General features: G+C 40.5%; 1 protein-coding gene across 3 annotated transcripts; it reads right to left on the minus strand.

Annotated features, from left to right (window-relative positions):
• Window positions 1-15: 15 nt before the first annotated feature.
• On the minus strand, window positions 16-20,048 carry LOC131487855 (olfactory receptor 5G29-like). Of its 3 annotated transcripts, XR_009249999.1 has the most exons (4): window positions 18,676-20,048; window positions 16,602-16,783; window positions 16,093-16,361; window positions 16-2,116 (listed from the first exon to the last, which is right to left on the minus strand). XR_009249999.1 is itself a non-coding variant. In XM_058689003.1 (3 exons), the coding sequence occupies exons 1-3, from the start codon at window positions 16,678-16,680 to the stop codon at window positions 2,108-2,110; spliced, it is 357 nt and encodes a 118-aa protein (XP_058544986.1). In that variant the 5' UTR covers window positions 16,681-18,392; the 3' UTR covers window positions 16-2,107. The 3 variants fall into 3 exon arrangements, 2 of the variants coding, with proteins under 2 accessions (XP_058544986.1, XP_058544985.1); XM_058689003.1 differs by lacking the exon at window positions 18,676-20,048 and having other exon boundaries at window positions 16,602-18,392; XM_058689002.1 differs by lacking the exons at window positions 16-2,116; window positions 18,676-20,048 and having other exon boundaries at window positions 15,661-16,361; window positions 16,602-18,398.
• Between the last annotated feature and the right edge of the window lie 344 nt (window positions 20,049-20,392).

A 20,392-nucleotide genomic window follows, 5' to 3' on the forward strand; every position in this document is an offset into this window, starting at 1 on the left:
TGCAGCAGGAGAAATCTAACATTTTTCCCTGGTAAGAAAGCTTGAAAGGGGTTTTGCTTAACAGGAAGTTGAATAACAGGAAGTAATGAAATGAAAACCCACTCCTGTTGTCCCAGAAGCAATGGAGCTTGGAAAGGAAAGGCCTGGTGGGGCAGAATTTAAGAATAGTCAGAAAAGCTATACTGTAGTTAGTGACATGTTTCCAGAGTTTAGTATTTTCTAAACATGCAAAGCCATTGCAGGTCATTTATGTGTGTATTTGCTATTCACTCAAAGAAGATATAAACAAAGTGTTTTCAGTGCCACAGTAGATTTGGGCTATGAAAACATTTTATGAGGATGAAACTAGAATTTCCCCATCTAGGATCTCAACCAACTCCAACTATCGTGTGAAAACCATAGTTTCTGACTGTCAAAATGCATATTGCTTTCTTTTTTCCAACCTTGCTTAATGCAAAAATTCTAGCATAGAGCCATCGTGATCCTAGATATGCGTGTGGCTTCGGGTAAGAGCAGCATGGAATTCAGGTCAGCAGATTCAGTGGTTTGTTTTCTACTTCTCAAACTCCATGTAGGGCAAGTGAAGAAATTAAAAGCCAAAGAGGCCAAGGCCTCTTCTTCGTTCCCGTGAGCGTCCCATTCGCCATAAATCTTGCAGCACATTTCACTATCTCTATGCCAAACACAAAATTCAACCGACATGTTCATTCAAGTTAGGTCATTTAAAGCAAGAGACACGGATGGAATGTTTCCCTTGCACCAAATTATTCTTCGTGGTAAGCTTAGAGACGATGCTTTTGCAGACATCTAAAATCATTTTTTGATATTTTTTGATACCTAGGCTCCTGAAAGCCATTTAGGAATTCACTCAATGTACCCATCTGAAGAAACCTCCCTACAGCCGTTGCCTGTTTATGTCATAGTAAGTTATGAAAGTAGCATTCCCTGACATGAAAATGAATTACCCTACAAACGTAGTAGACTGGTCATCCGTCTCAGCTTCTTCAGGTGTCTAGGGAGATAAACAACACAATGATACCATCTTGAAGCCTGGGCATTCCAATAGCGCTTTAAAACGGGGTTCATTGACTCCATTCTGCACAACACATCAGAGAGATTTTTCTAAAGGGCTGTGTGTAAATTGGAGCCAAGTCCCTCAGGGCATCAAAAGCTCAGGAGATTGGGCCTATAGAGAAGATATTAAAGTTCTCTCAAGAGAACAGTACTGTGACTTGAATCCATTGTCATTGTACAAAATAAACCTACCTCTCCCTTTGAGACTACCCCCTCACACACTTCCAAATCCCGTTTTGAGCCTTCCCTGTTGCATAATGAGCACCGGCCCTTGGTGCTGTGCAGGTTGGGGAATCTAAAATTAAGCCTGGTCTCAGAAAGTTTGTCATCAGAAGGTGAGTCTGGGCACACAGCAGCACGAGGGACCCCGTGGTCAGTCCATGACTTACAAGGATGGTAGGATCGTTGTGACCAGAGATGTTGAAAAGAGTCTCTTAGTTGTGACTAATCTCAAAGGGAAGGAAGCTATAGGCACATAAAAATAAGGTGGATTGGGGTGTTATGCAGCAGAGGACAGCTATCACTTTGGACAGAATTTTTGAGAGACAAAAGCAGTCGACATTGGACGTACAAAAATTTCAAATACAAAGGTAGAAGACTGGGTTTGGGATCAAACTTCATAAACACTTCATGAAGCAAAGCAGTTTGAATTTATATCTGTAAGCAGTAAGGAATCCTTCAAGGAATTTCAGAAAACAGGTGACATCTATTTATTCACACACACACAAGAAAAGTTGCCACAGAACGTCAGTCTTGTCACAGGAGAAGTTTACTATATGCAAGGCATTCTTCAAAGTGCTTTGAGAGTATTAACCCATTCAGTCCTCCTAAGAGCTCAATGGAGGGGATGAATAGAAAGATCTAGATTCTCTTACCTGCCATCACCTCATGCAGTCCACTTGCTATTCTTGGAACAGGCAGAACAGGATTCTACCTCAGAATCTTCCTCTCTTTTCCTTCGGCTCCTGTTGTATCTGTGCTCCAGGTATCTGTGCAATTTTCTTCAGACTTCTGCTCATCGTGGAGACCACCTTTAATCATCCTTTGTAAAAGAGTACAGTTCACCACACCCCAACCCTCCTACACTTCCCCTCTTTATCTAGTTTATTTTTCTTCAATCAATTACCGTTACATACCATTGAATTTGTATTGCATCATAGCACTCTATCACAACAAGTATAAATTTTGTTTCGTTTTTCCACAATACACCTCCAGCTTCTGGAATAGTGTTTTAAGGAGTAAGTGTTCAATTAATATTTTTACACAAATGAGGACATTAATAAGTGGGCACATGATTTTAAGAATGTGGCTGCAGGAAGAGAAATCAGGAGATTAACTTCTTCTAGGTGTTGGGTAATGTGAACTTCCTGTGAGAATGGAAAGGAATTAAATTGTTTCTTTGGGAGACCATCCTAGAGAGATCAAACCTGAATGGATATGTTTGCAGCTGGATGAGAGAGAGATGAGCCAAGGTTCAATTCTAAGAGCCAGATTTGGGACAATGCTTATCTATCTTCCTTGGCCTCAACTGCCTAGCTGAACTTTGACTTCTTCCCTTATACACCTTCTGGAATTATTTTCCACCAAGATCACGACTGGCCCAAAAGACCAAAACTTGGTCTCACCGCACAGATCACTGGGCTTTAGAGATACAGGTCCATTTCTACTGTCTTTGGAAAAGACATGGGACACTAGTCTCACTGATATGATTAGTGGTATCTCTTCTCTCTATACCAGACCGGCAGTAGGAGACAATGTTACAGAAACACAGAGATAATGTCCGTGGTGATAATAGGATCCCCAGACAGTAAAGACCAGTATGTAGCACTAAACTACCAGAAAGCAGGCAGAGACGATCTAACTAAAAGAACATAAATCTTTTATTCTCCCATCTTCTCTAGTATTTACTTGAATGCTTTACTATTTTCCTGCCATCCCAGTTATACTACAATAAGGAATTTACTGCCACATTTCTAATTGCTAATGTGTTATCTTATATTTTCTATCTAATAGGGTGATTCTCCATAACTATGGAGAATCTTTCCAATCTTTCCAATTGTCATGCCTGGTGTGAATTTCCTATACAAGAAAACTGAAAAATGGAATGTGAAGTGCTAAACATATCATGCATAAATTCCCAAACTACTCATCTATCTGTTTTTAGATATCCTTTTCTGTTATATTGGGTGTTTTTTTTTTTTTCGGTTCTACTATCACGACAGCTAGTGTCATGGTAAGGAATTCATTTTTATGGGAGAGACTATCTTCTCTCACTCTCTACACTTTGATATTTCTTGCTTCAGCTATGTAAGGTTAACAGAATTTAATATATCTGAATTAGGAGGTGTAGAATTCATGAAGCCATAGACAGCACAGTATGACAGCTGAGAACTCTGAGAATACCAGAGATTTCTGAGCTTAAATGACCATTTAAATGTATACATCACAACATATTGATGATAGACCAGATAATCTTGGAGGTTGACCCAGAACTTCCCCTCTTATTTCCCCTGTTGTCACAGCAATGAAGGGGACAGAGGTGGAAGCAGATTGAACAAGGGGTTAAGAGGAAAATGCTGGATTATATTTTGGCTCCATATGAAACCCTTGTATGTATTCATTCAATTCATCAACATTTACTGATTACCCATGATGTAGCAAGCATGTTCCAGGTGCTTTGGATACATCAGTGAGCAAATCAGTTAAAAGGAAAAAAAAAAAAAACATAACCATTGATGTGATTAAATCCTCAACATCACAGCCATGAAAATATTTGGGGCTCCATGTATGTTGAATGTGTCAGTCCTCGTGTCAGCATTCACAAAACCTCTTCTGAAAATATGATCAACTCCTAAGAAACAGGACAACTAACTTCATCAACAATCACATGAGCTTGTTTGCGGCCTAGTCAAATTGCTGCATTGGATAAACATTGCATCACAGGTCCTCCTGTTACGACATCTAAAATATGCCCACTCCTCTTCCCTGAAAACCCATTATTTTTCTTTATACACTTAAGAGTCTATAAATAAATTTGACATTGTACATTTATCATTCCATGAACCATCAGAAGAAACAACCCATAAGTGTGACCCTAATGTGGAAGAAAGCAAGAGACTGAGTTTAAAACTCGATAAAAGTATTTTCCGGTCCTTCCTAGATCTAGCCAGCCTACAAATCCACAGGCACTAATGCAAATAGCCATAGTGTGCAAGTGATTTTTCTGAGAAGAGTGCCAGCCTCAAAGAAGAAGGGTCTCATGAAACACATGAGAGAGTTGAAGTCTAATCATGGACCATTTAGTGAGAAAACTTGCTATTTTCAGGACATCAAAGGACAAAAAACAACAACAAAAAACGGGCGGGTGGGGGGGGATAAGATGGCGGAGTACTAGCAGGACCCTAGGCTTGCCTTATCCTTCAAACACAGGGAGATAAATATCAAATCATTCCGAATACCCAAGAAATTGATCTGAGGTCTCAGAGAAAACTTCAAAAAAGCAAAAACAAAAGAGTTTCCTCATAGGAAGATGCAAGATGCTGTAACATTAAAAAGAAAAATAGAGCCAATGATTTGGGCTATTTGTGGAGGACTCAGTTTAGAAGTGAGATAGTTCCTCAAAAGTCAAGGGCAAAAAAAAAAAAAAAAAAACAAAGAAAATCAAGGGCAATCTACATCATCTCTCATACACCAATCTCATGAGAAAGATCAGAAAGGGAAAGGATGGGAACAGAGGGAAAAGAGGCAGAGAAAAGGGAACAAAAGAAAGGAGAAAAGAACAAATGTTGCTTGAGGAGACGAATGGCCATGGCTGGCCTTTGAAGAGTGGAAGAAAGGACAGACAACTTTAGTTTCAAATTCCCACGTAAGAGCAGAGTAGGCTGCTAGTACCACGGCAGCTAGAGCAGTGGAAATAAAAGTCGTCAGGAATACACTCGACTGTGACCTAGAAGCACTTGCACGCAGAGTAATCCTGGCGCGTGATCCTTCCCAGAGGAGTGATGAGGGTCCTCCGACAGCTTGGGTGCAAAAGACATCAAAGGCACACACTTTCCCTTGTAACATGAATAAGGCCTGAGGATCTAATGGAAAACATGGTGACTGTGGTTGACAACACTGTATTGTATGAAGTGAAATGTGCCAAGAGAGTAGAACTGAAAGGTTCTCGCCACCCCCAAAAGGCAACTATGTGAGGTGAGGGATGTGCGATTTAACTCGATGGGGAGAATCCCGTCACAGGGTACACGTATATCAAACCTTCCTTATTACATTCGTTGCAATTTAAATATCTTACAATTATATTTGTCAATATGCCTCAATAAAGCTGGAAAAAATTTAAAAGAGGTAAGACATCAATGAGCAGAAAAAGAATGAGATGAAGTTGATATGGAAAGACGTATGACCTTAAACCACACTTGGGTCCAGGTTGTTAAGAAAGATGATAATTAGGACTTAAAGTAACTATGTGCCTTATATTTGTTTTGTTCACTCGCTCACTTAACATGTTTTCTTGAGAACTTCCTATGTGTTAGGTGCTCTTATATGTATCATCGATTAATCTGTGTGCAAACCACACATGACATTGGCCTCCTTGCAATTTTCCATCTAAGGCTTCAATGTATTGTTGTTAAAGGGTTATAGTTTCATTACACTTTTTTTGCACTCAGTTATTTTTAACAAAGATGTGTGAGACTATAAGATACTGAGTTGTAAAGTCTCGCATTTGATATATTGAATCAAGGAATGGAAATGGAGAACAAGTCCCTAGAAAGGAAAACTGGAAAAATGGGTGGTATCATTGCCAGGAAATTCTTTTTTTCTTTTTTTCCCAGTGTATAAAAAGATGGCATTCATAGGAGTTGGACATATTGTGTACAATCGCAGAACTTTAGAGAAAAAAGTAATATAAATGACATTGAGTCTATTGCCCTCAGTTTACAAAGTAAGACATTGAGAACCAGAAATGGTATAGAATTTATCCTCTTTTCATCCTTTTTTTCTTTTTGAAATGCCAGAGAAATTTATTTTAAATGGCACGGTTTTAGTCTAAAAGTTATTTCGATCTGAAAGAGAACTCCAGCATGTCATGATCCTGTACACTCTGAAATAAGAATGATTAAAGTGTAACTACCAATTAATATCCAGGCACACGCAAATTGAAGACTGTCGCATTACTAGGTTGTACACGGGAAACGAACCCAACACTGCACATTAACTTTTAATCCTCTTTCTAATGGGAAGAGTCAAGGTTCAAACTGACAACTCCTTAAGTCTAGTCCACCTCTTTCTTAGTACACGTTTTGCAATTCCACCTGAACATTGGTAAAAGCACCGTCCGAATTCCCTCCCCAGCGGAAAATTCTTCCTAACAAATGTCCCCCTAAATGCCTCTTTTACATCCGTCTTCCTCAGGCAGTAAAGGAGCAGACTCAACGTGGGCATCCATGTGGAATAGAATGCAAAATCGAATTTATTAGCGTACTGAGATGAACTTGAACGAGGAAGTATGCAAAGGAAGGAAAGTGTCCCATGTGTGATGGCCAGAGCAGCCAAGCACGAGGAGCAGGTAGGGAAAACTTGCTGCCTGCATTTAGCGGATTGGATATTCAGAAGGTTTGAAGGATAAAAATGCAGGAGGCCGGGATGATGAGGGCACACAGGATTCCTATGAATCCAGCCATAATGGAAAGAACCAACTTACTCTTCTGGGTAGCAGCACCTGCCAGGGAGGGAAAAGGGGGAATGTCACAGAAAAGGTGGTTGACCACATTTGGACCACAGAAGCCTAGGCAAAAGTGAAGGTCTCATGGACAATGGCACTTTGAGGACCCGTGGCACAGGGCCCCGCCACCAGCTGCACACGGGCCCTTTGGCACATGATGACTGTACGCGGCAAGGGTTTGCAGATGGCTGTGTACCGGTCACATGCTTGGCGGCCATGAGGAAACAGGCTAGTCACTACAGGCTGACCAAAAACCACATCAGTACAGCACAGCTCACAAAGGAGATGACTTTTCTCTCCCGAAAGGGATCACACCACATCGACGGAGCAGCGGAAGAAGAGGAGCATACGCCCACAAAGGACAACGTTTCAAGGAGAAACTACATGGGTTTCTGGAGTCAGGAATCCATCCACATCAGGGTGACCATCCCCGAGTTCCCACCCCGCGTGACAACATAAAGAACACTAAGCAGAATAAATGCCAGCAAAGACCACCCCTAGGCGTACACTTTTTAAAGTACAGAAAATCAGAAATAAAGAAAACAATCTTCAAAGAAGGCAGAATCAGAAAGACACATCACCTACAGAGGAACAAAGGATCACAGTTGATCTCTCAGAAACCGCCCCTCCTAAAAGTCAGTGGCCGTCTACTGGGCGCCAAATTTACAAATCGGGAGACTTCAGTGAGTGGAGGCCTTAACTGACAGGCAATTTCCCCCTGATACTGGGACTAACTGGCGATTCTTTACAAAATAGGCAGAACCACTTAACGACTTCCGGGGTGAACAAACAAATGAACGGCAAAATGCACCTGCCCTTGAATTTCTGTCCCTGCCGTCTAGGAAGAATCAGTCGGGAACATTTCCTACTAATAAAAACAAAACAAAAATCTATTTTAAGAGGCACTGGGTTACAGCTATAAAGTCTAAGGGAAAAGGAGATGGTGCTGTAAGAGGACAATACACGGGCTCTAACTGACACTGTCTCTAATCCTCCCTTAGGGTGAGTCCCCAGTGGAGGTAACACTGAAACAGTATATGAAAAGCAAGTAGTTAATCCATGTGAATATGGCAGGAAGAGAATTGTAGGCAGACTACATGAGCAGATCAGAACAGCAATAACCAGAGCTAGAGGAAGACAGTTGGTTTGAATATATTTGCATACACTTAGACAAGGACCTTACGGCAATTCAGGAAATTTATAATTATCACTTGCCTCCTGCTGTTCTCCTCCCAATCCCCGTTCAATAGCACCTGCATCACGAATGTTTACCGAGCAATTAGGACCAAAGAAAACACTTCAGCTCTCCTACTAGGCAATGCATATCTCAATAGGTGACAGATCTGACGCCTGTCATATAATGAAGACACAGGACAGAGTCATTTTAAGGCAAAGTGTGACCGGGAAGAAAGTGTTGATCTCTCTAGATGAAAATACATTTCCCTTTGGCTCACCTAAGCCCAAGTTTTATCAAGTCTTAGTAAAATGCAGACATCAGGTCAGACTGCGGCCCCGCCCACCAACTCCAGTTATACACCACAGCACGGGGGAAGTGCCCTGCGGGTCCTCACCACTCCAGGGACTGTCCAAAATGACCAAACGGAAGAATTCCCCTCAGAAGAATCTCCAGGAAATAACAACAGCTAATGAACTGATCAAAAAGGATTTAAATAATATAACAGAAAGTGAATTTAGAATAATAGTCATAAAATTAATCGCTGGGCTTGAAAACAGTATACAGGACAGCAGAGAATCTCTTGCCACAGAGATCAAGGGACTAAGGAACAGTCACGAGGAGCTGAAAAACGCTTTAAATGAAATGCAAAACAAAATGGAAACCACGACGGCTCGGATTGAAGAGGCAGAGGAGAGAATAGGTGAACTAGAAGATAAAGTTATGGAGAAAGAGGAAGCTGAAAGAAAGAGAGATAAAAAAATCCAGGAGTATGAGGGGAAAATTAGAGAACTAAGTGATACACTAAAAAGAAATAATATACGCATAATTGGTATCCCAGAGGAGGAAGAGAGAGGGAAAGGTGCTGAAGGGGTACTTGAAGAAATTATAGCTGAGAACTTCCCTGAACTGGGGAAGGAAAAAGGCATTGAAATCCAAGAGGCACAGAGAACTCCCTTCAGACGTAACTTGAATCGATCTTCTGCACGACATATCATAGTGAAACTGGCAAAATACAAGGATAAAGAGAAAATTCTGAAAGCAGCAAGGGATAAACATGCCCTCACATATAAAGGGAGACCTATAAGACTCGTGACTGATCTCTCCTTTGAAACTTGGCAGGCCAGAAAGGCTTGGCACGATATCTTCAGTGTGCTAAACAGAAAAAATATGCAGCCGAGAATCCTTTATCCAGCAAGTCTGTCATTTAGAATAGAAGGAGAGATAAAGGTCTTCCCAAACAAACAAAAACTGAAGGAATTTGTCACCACGAAACCAGCCCTACAAGAGATCCTAAGGGGGATCCTGTGAGACAAAGTACCAGAGACATCACTACAAGCATAAAACATACAGACATCACAATGACTCTAAACCCGTATCTTTCTATAATAACACTGAATGTAAATGGATTAAATGCGCCAACCAAAAGACATAGGGTATCAGAATGGATAAAAAAACAAGACCCATCTATTTGCTGTCTACAAGAGACTCATTTTAGGTCTGAGGACACCTTTAGATTGAGAGTGAGGGGATGGAGAACTATTTATCATGCTACTGGAAGCCAAAAGAAAGCTGGAGTAGCCATACTTATATCAGACAAACTAGACTTTAAATTAAAGGCTGTAACAAGAGATGAAGAAGGGCATTATATAATAATTACAGGGTCTATCCATCAGGAAGAGCTAACAATTATAAATGTCTATGCGCCAAATACCGGAGCCCCCAGATATATAAAACAGTTACTCATAAACATAAGCAACCTTATTGATAAGAATGTGGTCATTGCAGGGGACTTTAACACACCACTTACAGAAATGGATAGATCATCTAGACACACAGTCAATAAAGAAACAAGGGCCCTGAATGATACATTGGATCAGATGGACTTGACACATATATTTAGAACTCTGCATCCCAAAGCAACAGAATATACTTTCTTCTCGAGTGCACATGGAACATTCTCCAAGATAGATCATATACTGGGTCACAAAACAGCCCTTCATAAGTTTACAAGAATTGAAATTATACCATGCATACTTTCAGACCACAATGCTATGAAGCTTGAAATCAACCACAGGAAAAAGTCTGGAAAACCTCCAAAAGCATGGAGGTTAAAGAACACCCTACTCACGAATGAGTGGGTCAACCAGGCAATTAGAGAAGAAATTAAAAAATATATGGAAACAAACGAAAATGAAAATACAACAATCCAAATGCTTTGGGACGCAGCGAAGGCAGTCCTGAGAGGAAAATACATTGCAATCCAGGCCTATCTCAAGAAACAAGAAAAATCCCAAATACAAAATCTAACAGCACACCTAAAGGAAATAGAGGCAGAACAGCAAAGGCAGCCTAAACCCAGCAGAAGAAGAGAAATCATAAAGATCAGAGCAGAAATAAACAATATAGAATCTAAAAAAACTGTAGAGCAGATCAACGAAACCAAGAGTTGGTTTTTTGAAAAAATAAACAAAATTGACAAACCTCTAGCCAGGCTTCTCAAAAAGAAAAGGGAGATGACCCAAATAGATAAAATCATGAATGAAAATGGAATGATTACAACCAATCCCTCAGAGATACAAACAATTATCAGGGAATACTATGAAAAATTATATGCCAACAAATTGGACAACCTGGAAGAAATGGACAAATTCCTAAACACCCACACTCTTCCAAAACTCAATCAGGAGGAAATAGAAAGCTTGAACAGACCCATAACCAGCGAAGAAATTGAATCGGTTATCAAAAATCTCCCAACAAATAAGAGTCCAGGACCAGATGGCTTCCCAGGGGAGTTCTACCAGACGTTTAAAGCAGAGATAATACCTATCCTTCTCAAGCTATTCCAAGAAATAGAGAGGGAAGGAAAACTTCCAGACTCATTCTATGAAGCCAGTATTACTTTGATTCCTAAACCAGACAGAGACCCAGTAAAAAAAGAGAACTACAGGCCAATATCCCTGATGAATATGGATGCAAAAATTCTCAATAAGATACTAACAAATCGAATTCAACAGCATATAAAAAGAATTATTCACCATGATCAAGTGGGATTCATTCCTGGGATGCAGGGCTGGTTCAACATTCGCAAATCGATCAACGTGATACATCACATTAACAAAAAAAAAAGAAAAGAACCATATGATCCTGTCAATCGATGCAGAAAAGGCCTTTGACAAAATCCAGCACCCTTTCTTAATAAAAACCCTTGAGAAAGTCGGGATAGAAGGAACATACTTAAAGATCATAAAAGCCATTTATGAAAAGCCCACAGCTAACATCATCCTCAATGGGGAAAAACTGAGAGCTTTTTCCCTGAGATCAGGAACACGACAGGGATGCCCACTCTCACCGCTGCTGTTTAATATAGTGCTGGAAGTTCTAGCATCAGCAATCAGACAACAAAAGGAAATCAAAGGCATCCAAATTGGCAAAGATGAAGTCAAGCTTTCGCTTTTTGCAGATGACATGATATTATACATGGAAAATCCGATAGACTCCACCAAAAGTCTGCTGGAACTGATACATGAATTCAGCAAAGTTGCCGGATACAAAATCAATGTACAGAAATCAGTGGCATTCTTATACACTAACAATGAAGCAACAGAAAGACAAATAAAGAAACTGATCCCATTCACAATTGCACCAAGAAGCATAAAATACCTAGGAATAAATCTAACCAAAGATGTAAAAGATCTGTATGCTGAAAACTATAGAAAGCTTATGCAGGTAATTGAAGAAGATATAAAGAAATGGAAAGACATTCCCTGCTCATGGATTGGAAGAATAAATATTGTCAAAATGTCAATACTACCCAAAGCTATCTACACATTCAATGCAATCCCAATCAAAATTGCACCAGCATTCTTCTCGAAACTAGAACAAGCAATCCTAAAATTCATATGGAACCACAAAAGGCCCCGAATAGCCAAAGTAATTTTGAAGAAGAAGACCAAAGCAGGAGGCATCACAATCCCAGACTTTAGCCTCTACTACAAAGCTGTCATCATCAAGACAGCATGGTATTGGCATAAAAACAGACACATAGACCAATGGAATCGAATAGAAACCCCAGAACTAGACCCACAAACGTATGGCCAACTCATTTTTGACAAAGCAGGAAAGAACATCCAATGGAAAAAAGACAGTCTCTTTAACAAATGGTGCTGGGAGAACTGGACAGCAACATGCAGAAGGTTGAAACTAGACCACTTTCTCACACCATTCACAAAAATAAACTCAAGATGGATAAAGGACCTGAATGTGAGACAGGAAACCATCAAAACCTTAGAGGAGAAAGCAGGAAAAGACCTCTCTGACCTCAGCCATAGCAATCTCTTACTCGGCACATCCCCAAAGGCAAGGGAATTAAAAGCAAAAGTGAATTACTGGGACCTTATGAAGATAAAAAGCTTCTGCACAACAAAGGAAACAACCAACAAAACTAAAAGGCAACCAACGGAATGGGAAAAGATATTTGCAAATGACACATCGGACAAAGGGCTAGTATCCAAAATCTATAAAGAGCTCATCAAACTCCACACCCGAAAAACAAATAACCCAGTGAAGAAATGGGCAGAAAACATGAATAGACACTTCTCTAAAGAAGACATCCGGATGGCCAACAGGCACATGAAAAGATGTTCAACGTCGCTCCTCATCAGGGAAATACAAATCAAAACCACACTCAGATACCACCTCACGCCAGTCAGAGTGGCCAAAATGAAGAAATCAGGAGACTATAGATGCTGGAGAGGATGTGGAGAGACGGGAACCCTCTTGCACTGTTGGTGGGAATGCAAATTGGTGCAGCCGCTCTGGAAAGCAGTGTGGAGGTTCCTCAAAAAATTAAAAATAGACCTACCCTATGACCCAGCAATAGCACTGCTAGGAATTTATCCAAGGGATACAGGAGTACTGATGCATAGGGGCACTTGTACCCCAATGTTTATAGCAGCACTCTCAACAATCGCCAAATTATGGAAAGAGCCTAAATGTCCATCAACTGATGAATGGATAAAGAAATTGTGGTTTATATACACAATGGAATACTACGTGGCAATGAGAAAGAATGAAATATGGCCTTTTGTAGCAACGTGGATGGAACTGGAGAGTGTGATGCTAAGTGAAATAAGCCATACAGAGAAAGACAGATACCATATGGTTTCACTCTTATGTGGATCCTGAGAAACGTAACAGAAACCCATGGGGGAGGGGAAGGGGAAAAAAAAAAAAAAGAGGTTAGAGTGGGAGAGAGCCAAAGCATAAGAGACTGTTAAAAACTGAGAACAAACTGAGGGTTGATGGGGGGTGGGAGGGAGGGCAGGGTGGGTGATGGGTATTGAGGAGGGCACCTTTTGGGATGAGCACTGGGTGTTGTATGGAAACCAATTTGACAGTAAATTTCATATATTAAAAAATTAAAAAAAAAAACACTCAAAATCTTTAATAAAAAAAAAAAAAAGTCTTAGTAAAATGGTGCTGGGAAATGTCACAAAACTGGCAACTAACAAATTATAATTTTTTTAATGTTTATTTATTTTTGAGAGCGACAGAGACAGAATGTGAGTGGGTTGGGGCAGAGAGAGGGAGGCACAGAATCGGAAGCAGGCTCCAGGCTCCGAGCTGTCAGCACAGAGCCTGACGCAGGGCTCCATCTCACGAGCTGTGAGATCATGACCTGAGCCGAAGTCGGACGCTCAACCGACCCAGCCACCCCGGTGCCCCCAACAACTAACAAAGTTACTCATTCATAATCTGGGACCTAGCTCTCTTACATTTGGAAATCTGTGCTACAGAAATATAAATCTCAGATACACATGTGGCAACGTCATTTGTAGGGAGAATAAAAGGAAACCAGCTGAAGGGGTATCACTAGGAGAAGCATACATTCTTTGTATGAAATGCTGTGCTACATAAACTATAAAATTTACCTGAATATTAGTAATTAATTCACTTAGTAGTTTACTTTTCAAATTGCATCATTTGCATTGTGTCATTTTGAATTCAGCATTTTTTTTATCATTTCAAAGTGTTTAATAAAGAGAAAACATACCACCTTGTATAAAAATGACAGATTCTGGGGTGAAGGGTGAGGGATGAGGGGAGATACAGGTCCTCAGAGGAAAAAGTGACATGGGAGCAGAGAGTTGCTAAGAATCTCTCGCTTTTACTTAGTTTTTGACAAAGATTTCAATCACCAGTAGGTAAAAGTGTTTCATTAAACCAGAGAGTGTTAGGATGGAGAAATAGCTTTACCAGAAGTCATTGAGTCCATCTGCCTAAATCTATTTACTTATGGCTATTTTCATTCATTCACTTATTCATTCATTCAGTTTTGACACAGATGGCAGCTTTTCAAGAGTAAATTTTAGTTATGAAATTGAGCATATTTGTTGCAAAACAAGTCCGACAACTCAGACAAGCATGAAGCACCCCCACTCTCTGTGGCTCCTTTCAATGTCATGTTACTAAAGTAACCAATGTTAACAGCGTGGCCAGTGACTTTGCACAATTCTCTCTATGATCATGTCCATAGGCACACACCAATGTCTTTTACACATGAGGTAGGTTTTACCCCCCCCCCCTTGTTCACCTTTGTTTACATGTTGGGGGGTTGGTCAACGAGAAGATCTGACCTCTGGTTGAACTGTGATCTGGACCCTGGCAACTGGAGGCTCCTCTCCCAGACCCTGTCCTTGGAACGTGCATTCTGCCTGCTTTCTCGGCTCCCAAAAGCTGCCCCAAGGACACAGCCTTGAGACAGTGATGTGTTCTTGGACGCTCTGGACGGCATGTGTGACTGCCTCTATCTAATCTTTCAAGTTTCGGCGGGAGGCAGAAGGGCTATGGTCTTACTGCTGCGCCCAGGACAACCTCACAAGTAAGTTCTCTTGTCTGGTCAACCTGCTCCCTACCATTCCGGAGTGGCCTGCTTCTCTCTTTGGTCTCTCCCTGCCTTTGGTGATGGGGCCGGTTGTGGATTTCAGCGGAAGCTCCCCAGGAAGTTGCAAACCCACACAAACTGTGATCGGTTCTACAGATTAAGGTTTGACCTGATTTTTTTTCTCATCTATCAATGATTGTATCAGGACGTTTCCTCCGAACCAAAACATTAATATTTAATTTACTTTTTTTAATAATTAGCCACCCAACACTTCAAGGAGAGAATGTATGTTTCTCCTGATGATACAAATTGAGGTTGTTTCCTTTCTTTCCCCCCTACAAATGATGTTGCAGCATTTATATCTGGTGTTGATATTGCGACAGCACAGATTTCCAAATGTAAGAGAGCCAGGTCAACGAGTATGTGAATTTTAACCGAAATCATCAAATTACTTTCTGAAAATGTAGCTGTTCTATACTTAGCCACTGTCGCTAAGTGTAATGTCGTGGTCAACATTCGTTGGCAACCTTACCAGCATTGCACAAATCGTTGTGATGTCTGCTAACGTGACAAATGAAAAAGAAACACTGTCTTGTCATTGTGATTTCATTTTTCCCAGCCATTGTGAAGTTCAGCAATTTTTAGTATATTTATATTTTTGGCCATTCCCATTTCCTGCTGTACCCATTGCTCATCCAGCCATTTATTGGTCCATGTCTCTACTGTGTGTCATACACACGTACGTTTGGGTTCAGGACTTTCTCATCGGGACATTACCTTATTGTCAGTCACCTATTTTGCAAAAGCCCTCTCACTTTCCATTGTTCAACAGAACAAGGTGTATGAACCTTTATTAATGAACACTGTTGACCTTTCTCTTACAACATTTGCTCTTCTAATCTGGAATAAATGTCCTCCCACATATGAGACTATATAAATGTTCCTCTGTACTTTCTGTTGGCATATAGTACATTTGTACCTTTAATATATCTGTAAATTATTTTGTATTCCCCTTCACTTTATGGAAGGGGAATGGAGAAGACTGATGAAAAAAAATATACGTAGTCTATAAGCAACCTGGTAAGTACTCAGGAATAAAGGGAACTTGTAGTTCTCAGCCCAGTGTTCTTTTACATGTTATAAACCAATGTCTAAGGTACAACACGACAGAGTTCTAATTACCAAAACTGCTGGAGAAGTTTTCCTTTCAAACTTCGTCCCAAATGTATATCTTACCTCCTTATTCCCCAAGCTGTAGACGAGGGGGTTCAACATGGGCATCACCACAGTATACAACAGAGAAATCACTTTATTGATATCCAGGGAGGGACTTGAGCCAGGTCGAACAGAGATAAAGAAAAGAGTCCCATACAGGATGGAGACAACTACCAGGTGAGAGGAGCAGGTGGGCAAAGCGTTCTGCCTCCTATGAGCAGTCTGGATCTTCCAGATGGCCACCAGGATGCAAACATGGGAGACCATCATGATCAGGCCACTGAGGATTCCTGTAGATCCAGCCAAAAAGAAAAATGTAAGTTGAGTCACGGAAGTGTCTGCACATGTAAGAGAAAGCAGAAGGGAAATATCACAGAAAAAATGATTGATGATATTTGGACCACACGAGGGTAAGCAAAAAGTCAATGTCATACAGGTCATGCTCCTTAGAAAAGCCATGCCATAAGGCCCTACAACCAGCTGCACAGAGACCCTCTGGGACATAATGAGGGCATGCAACAAGGGCTTACCGATGGCCAAATACCAGTCATGTGCCATGGACGTCAGGAAGAAACATTCAGATACCACAAAGAAACCAGAGAACCACATCTGTGTGGTACAACCCTGAGAGAGCTGACTTTTTTCTATGCAAAGATATCACACAGCATCTTGGGGGCGATGGAAGAGGAACAATACCTAAAAGGACGAGGGGCTAACAAACATACATAGTCTTTCACTGGTCAGTTGTAACCTGTGTAAGAAATTTAAAAGTACATTTTATTTTTACAATGTTAGTTAGCATACACAAAATTGCTTCTTTTAAAAAATTTTTAATGTTTATTTATTTTGAGAGAGAGAGAGACAGAACTTTTAGGGGAGGAGGAGAGCTGGATGGGGAACAGAGAACCTGAAGCAGACTCCTGCTTCCGCACAGAGCCTGACACGGGGCTTGAAACCACAAACCATAAGATCCTGACCTGAGCTGAAGTCAGTCGCTCAGCTGACTGAGCCACCCAGGCGCCCCATATTCATCATAGCTTCTTCAATGTATTACAAGTGTTTTTCAATCTGTAAAGGAGGCAGTTAGGAAAACAGCACTGGACTGGCAACGGTATTCCTGAGGAATAGTTCCTGTCCCTTGGGACACCGTGCAAACTTGCCCGATTTATACTTGATCTTTTTGGATTCGGCACCCTCTGCCATCCAAAGAGCAGTCTAAGAATCAAATGTAAATTTCCCATGGGTTCTAAAATTGTATTTGAAACGAGAACAGTATCTGTATTTCATCTTTATCACATGATAGAATAACAATGCCTACCTAGGAATACCGTAACCAGTGAGACTGTAAGAAATGATGAAAAATTCAGACCCTGATAATAGACATTTGGGACCGGCTAAACAGAACAGAAATAAAGCCCTTTCAGTTCCTGTTTTGATGCAGAGGATAGTGCCATTCAGATGAAATGAAGACAACATTTATATCTGTGTATATTAATCTCTTCCCCTTATAAAAGGCTTACAAAGAGAAATGTCAACAAATGTCAGTAGCATTATTCACAAGGGGGAGTTCTATGGAAACACATAATAGTCATTTTTATGTTTATAAAGGACAGTCCTGCAAATGAGAGATTGGATACATTTACTCTTTAACCATCATGAATACAGGAATGGCAGAAAGAAATAGGAACAGAGGATTCATGTTCGGGGTTAAATGAAGTGAAGAAATTTCCAGATCGTGTAATTCATATAATCATATCATATAATTCAAAAAAGAAATATAATGGTTTGGGAGGCACTGAGATGCCCTTCCTTTGAGATTAATTAATCTATCAAATATTGTATAGGAACTTTCCATGGAAATCAAAAGAAAACTAAGTATCCACTCTAGTCTCAACTGACTCGATCATTAGCGGCAATGTTACCATACATTTCCATGAATATACGAATATATTTTGTTCATTGAAATAAAATTATTTCCCCTAATTCCCTGTAATGTTTATAAACCTATTTAAGGCATAAATTCTGACAGGTGATCTCTATTTTATTAACACAATGTGTGAAATGCTTACCATTTTTATTGTTACAAAATTTTTAAGTATTTTTCTGACTCATCAACTGAGTAAAAACACACCAAGCTGTTTAAAATGACAGTAAGAAACACAAGGTGTGGGATTATCCATAAGAAAGATTCCAGATTCATATGTGTGTTACGAGGTCAAATAATTTCCTACATTAATAAAAATATTCACACTTTGAAGATAGAGTGATTAAGATGTGAACCCTGAAATGCTACAGTGACAAAACAATAGTTAATATAATGTTTGTGCCCCCTGAGTTTATCATTACTTGAGAATTATCTGTGGAATGCATTTTCCCCAGGGCAATTGCAGCACTAAAATCAATCCCGGGAAATAGTGCCTGGGGATAAAAAGAAAGCCCACTTTTCAAAGCAGTGTTTGATAAATCCAAGACGACATATGCCGCAGCATTTCAGAGAAAGCTCCCTTCTTCACTGAGAGCTGAAGTGGTTGGAAAAACACTGCTTTCGTTTCATGCCTAACAGTTCAAAATCTACGTGCAATGGCAGGACATTTGTGGACCTACCAGGTGAGGGCGTTTGGTGAGGGGAACTTGCTTCCATCCTTCCATTGCTCAGCACGCAAACAGGAATAAGACTCCGCCTCCCCTGTAAGGGGGACGATTTCTATGACCTTTGCATTTCTACATTCGGTGACCCGAGAATTTACCTGGACAGTGAAGTATCAGAAAGAGAGAAGAAGATCCGGCTTAAAATCGGGATCAAAACCTCAGTTATTTAGTGACCTGAAGAGCTGGACTAAACCAAAGACCACTCTCTCTGGGGTACCTGGGATAATGAGTTTATGTTCCCACAGATCAGGTTCATTCTGAAGTCTTGCTAGTGTATTTCAAAACTTGCTGTTAATCAATATGCGGGATACTCATTTCTTTAAGTTCATAGTACCCCTGGCTGAGTTCAAGGTAAATCAAAGCACAGACTTTTCAAAGAAGGAGATGTCATTGTGCACGAAAATGGTTGGGAAATATTTCATGGGCAGATTGGTTTGGAAAGGTGGACAAGTTTGAGATGACCTGAAATTGAGAGGAAAGACATTTCAGGTAGAACTAAGGAGATGAACAGAGGCAGGGAAGCAGGAACATTCAACTTGATTGGAATAAAGCTTCATGAAGGAGAAGAGAAAATATCACATTGAGGGAATAGTGGCATAGGCAGAATAATGGTCTCCAGTGATGTCCACCTCTTAACCCCAGGGACCGGTGATCATGTCACCTTGCGTGGTAAAAAGTGACTTTACCCATGTTATTAACTTAAGGACCTTGGAATGAGGAGATTATCTGTGAGCCCTTCTCAGGAGATGTAAGTAAGGAACATGGGCAGATATGCAACTCTGAGGGTTTTGAAGATGAAGGAAGGGGCCATCAGCTAAGAAATGTGGGCAAGGTTTAATAGCTGGAGAAAGCGGGAACATTTTCCTCTAGAGATTCCAGGAAGCAATGCAATCCTGCCAACACCTGATTGTAGCCTGGTGAGACCCATGTAGGACTCCTTAGCCTGCAGAGCATTAAATCAATACATTGTGTATACAACATTATGTTGTTTTAGCCACTGAACTTGTGGTAATTTGTCAGGACAGCATTGAGAAACTAAAACACATAGGTTGGATGACCTCAGTCACCACTTTCTCTCAAAAACCTTCTATGATCCCCTAAAAGGGTTATGATCTCCCACCTCTGAAACTGCCATAACATTTCCCCAGTAGCTCGTCTCCAGTGTCATCTGACTTTTAGAGTCAAGGACATGGTCTTACAATGGTCTATATCCTATGAAGTCCTGATGTCAGAGAGTTGCAGAGAAGACATATTCTGTAAGCATTTTTGAGCGACGTGTAAATTAAAGCAAAAATATTTCACAATCCGTAATAATTTGAATGTAGGATTTAAATTATCATACACTTTGCTTAAAGAAGGTAGAATAGGGGCCCGTGCGTGGTTCAGTTAGTTAAGCATCTGATTCTTGATTCCAGCTCAGGTCATGACCTCAGGGTTTGTGGGTTCATGCCCTGCATCAGGCTCTGTGCTAACTGTGGAGCCTGTTTGAGATTCTCCCTCTTTCGCTGCCCCTCCTCAGCTCTGTCTCTCTCCCTCTCTCTCTCTCACTCAAAATAAATAAATGAACTTAATTTTTTTAATCAAGTAGTATAAAGCCATTTTGCCCCATTCTTCTACTTGAAACCAACCAAAACCGGTAAGGAAACGGACAATAACAACAAGAAAAGATAAA

This window comes from Neofelis nebulosa, chromosome 10 (assembly GCF_028018385.1).
Source record: "Neofelis nebulosa isolate mNeoNeb1 chromosome 10, mNeoNeb1.pri, whole genome shotgun sequence".
Lineage (NCBI taxonomy): Eukaryota > Metazoa > Chordata > Mammalia > Carnivora > Felidae > Neofelis > Neofelis nebulosa.

What these genes read in the sequence shown, in the direction of transcription:
- LOC131487855 (XM_058689002.1), bottom strand. Translation starts at nt 16,680, where the DNA reads ATGTGGTTCTCTGGTTTCTTTGTGGTATCTGAATGTTTCTTCCTGACG. An exon ending in TGACTGGTATTTGGCCATCG is followed by an intron (nt 16,362 to 16,601) that starts GTAAGCCCTTGT and finishes CTGGATCTACAG; the next exon opens with GAATCCTCAGTGGCCTGATC.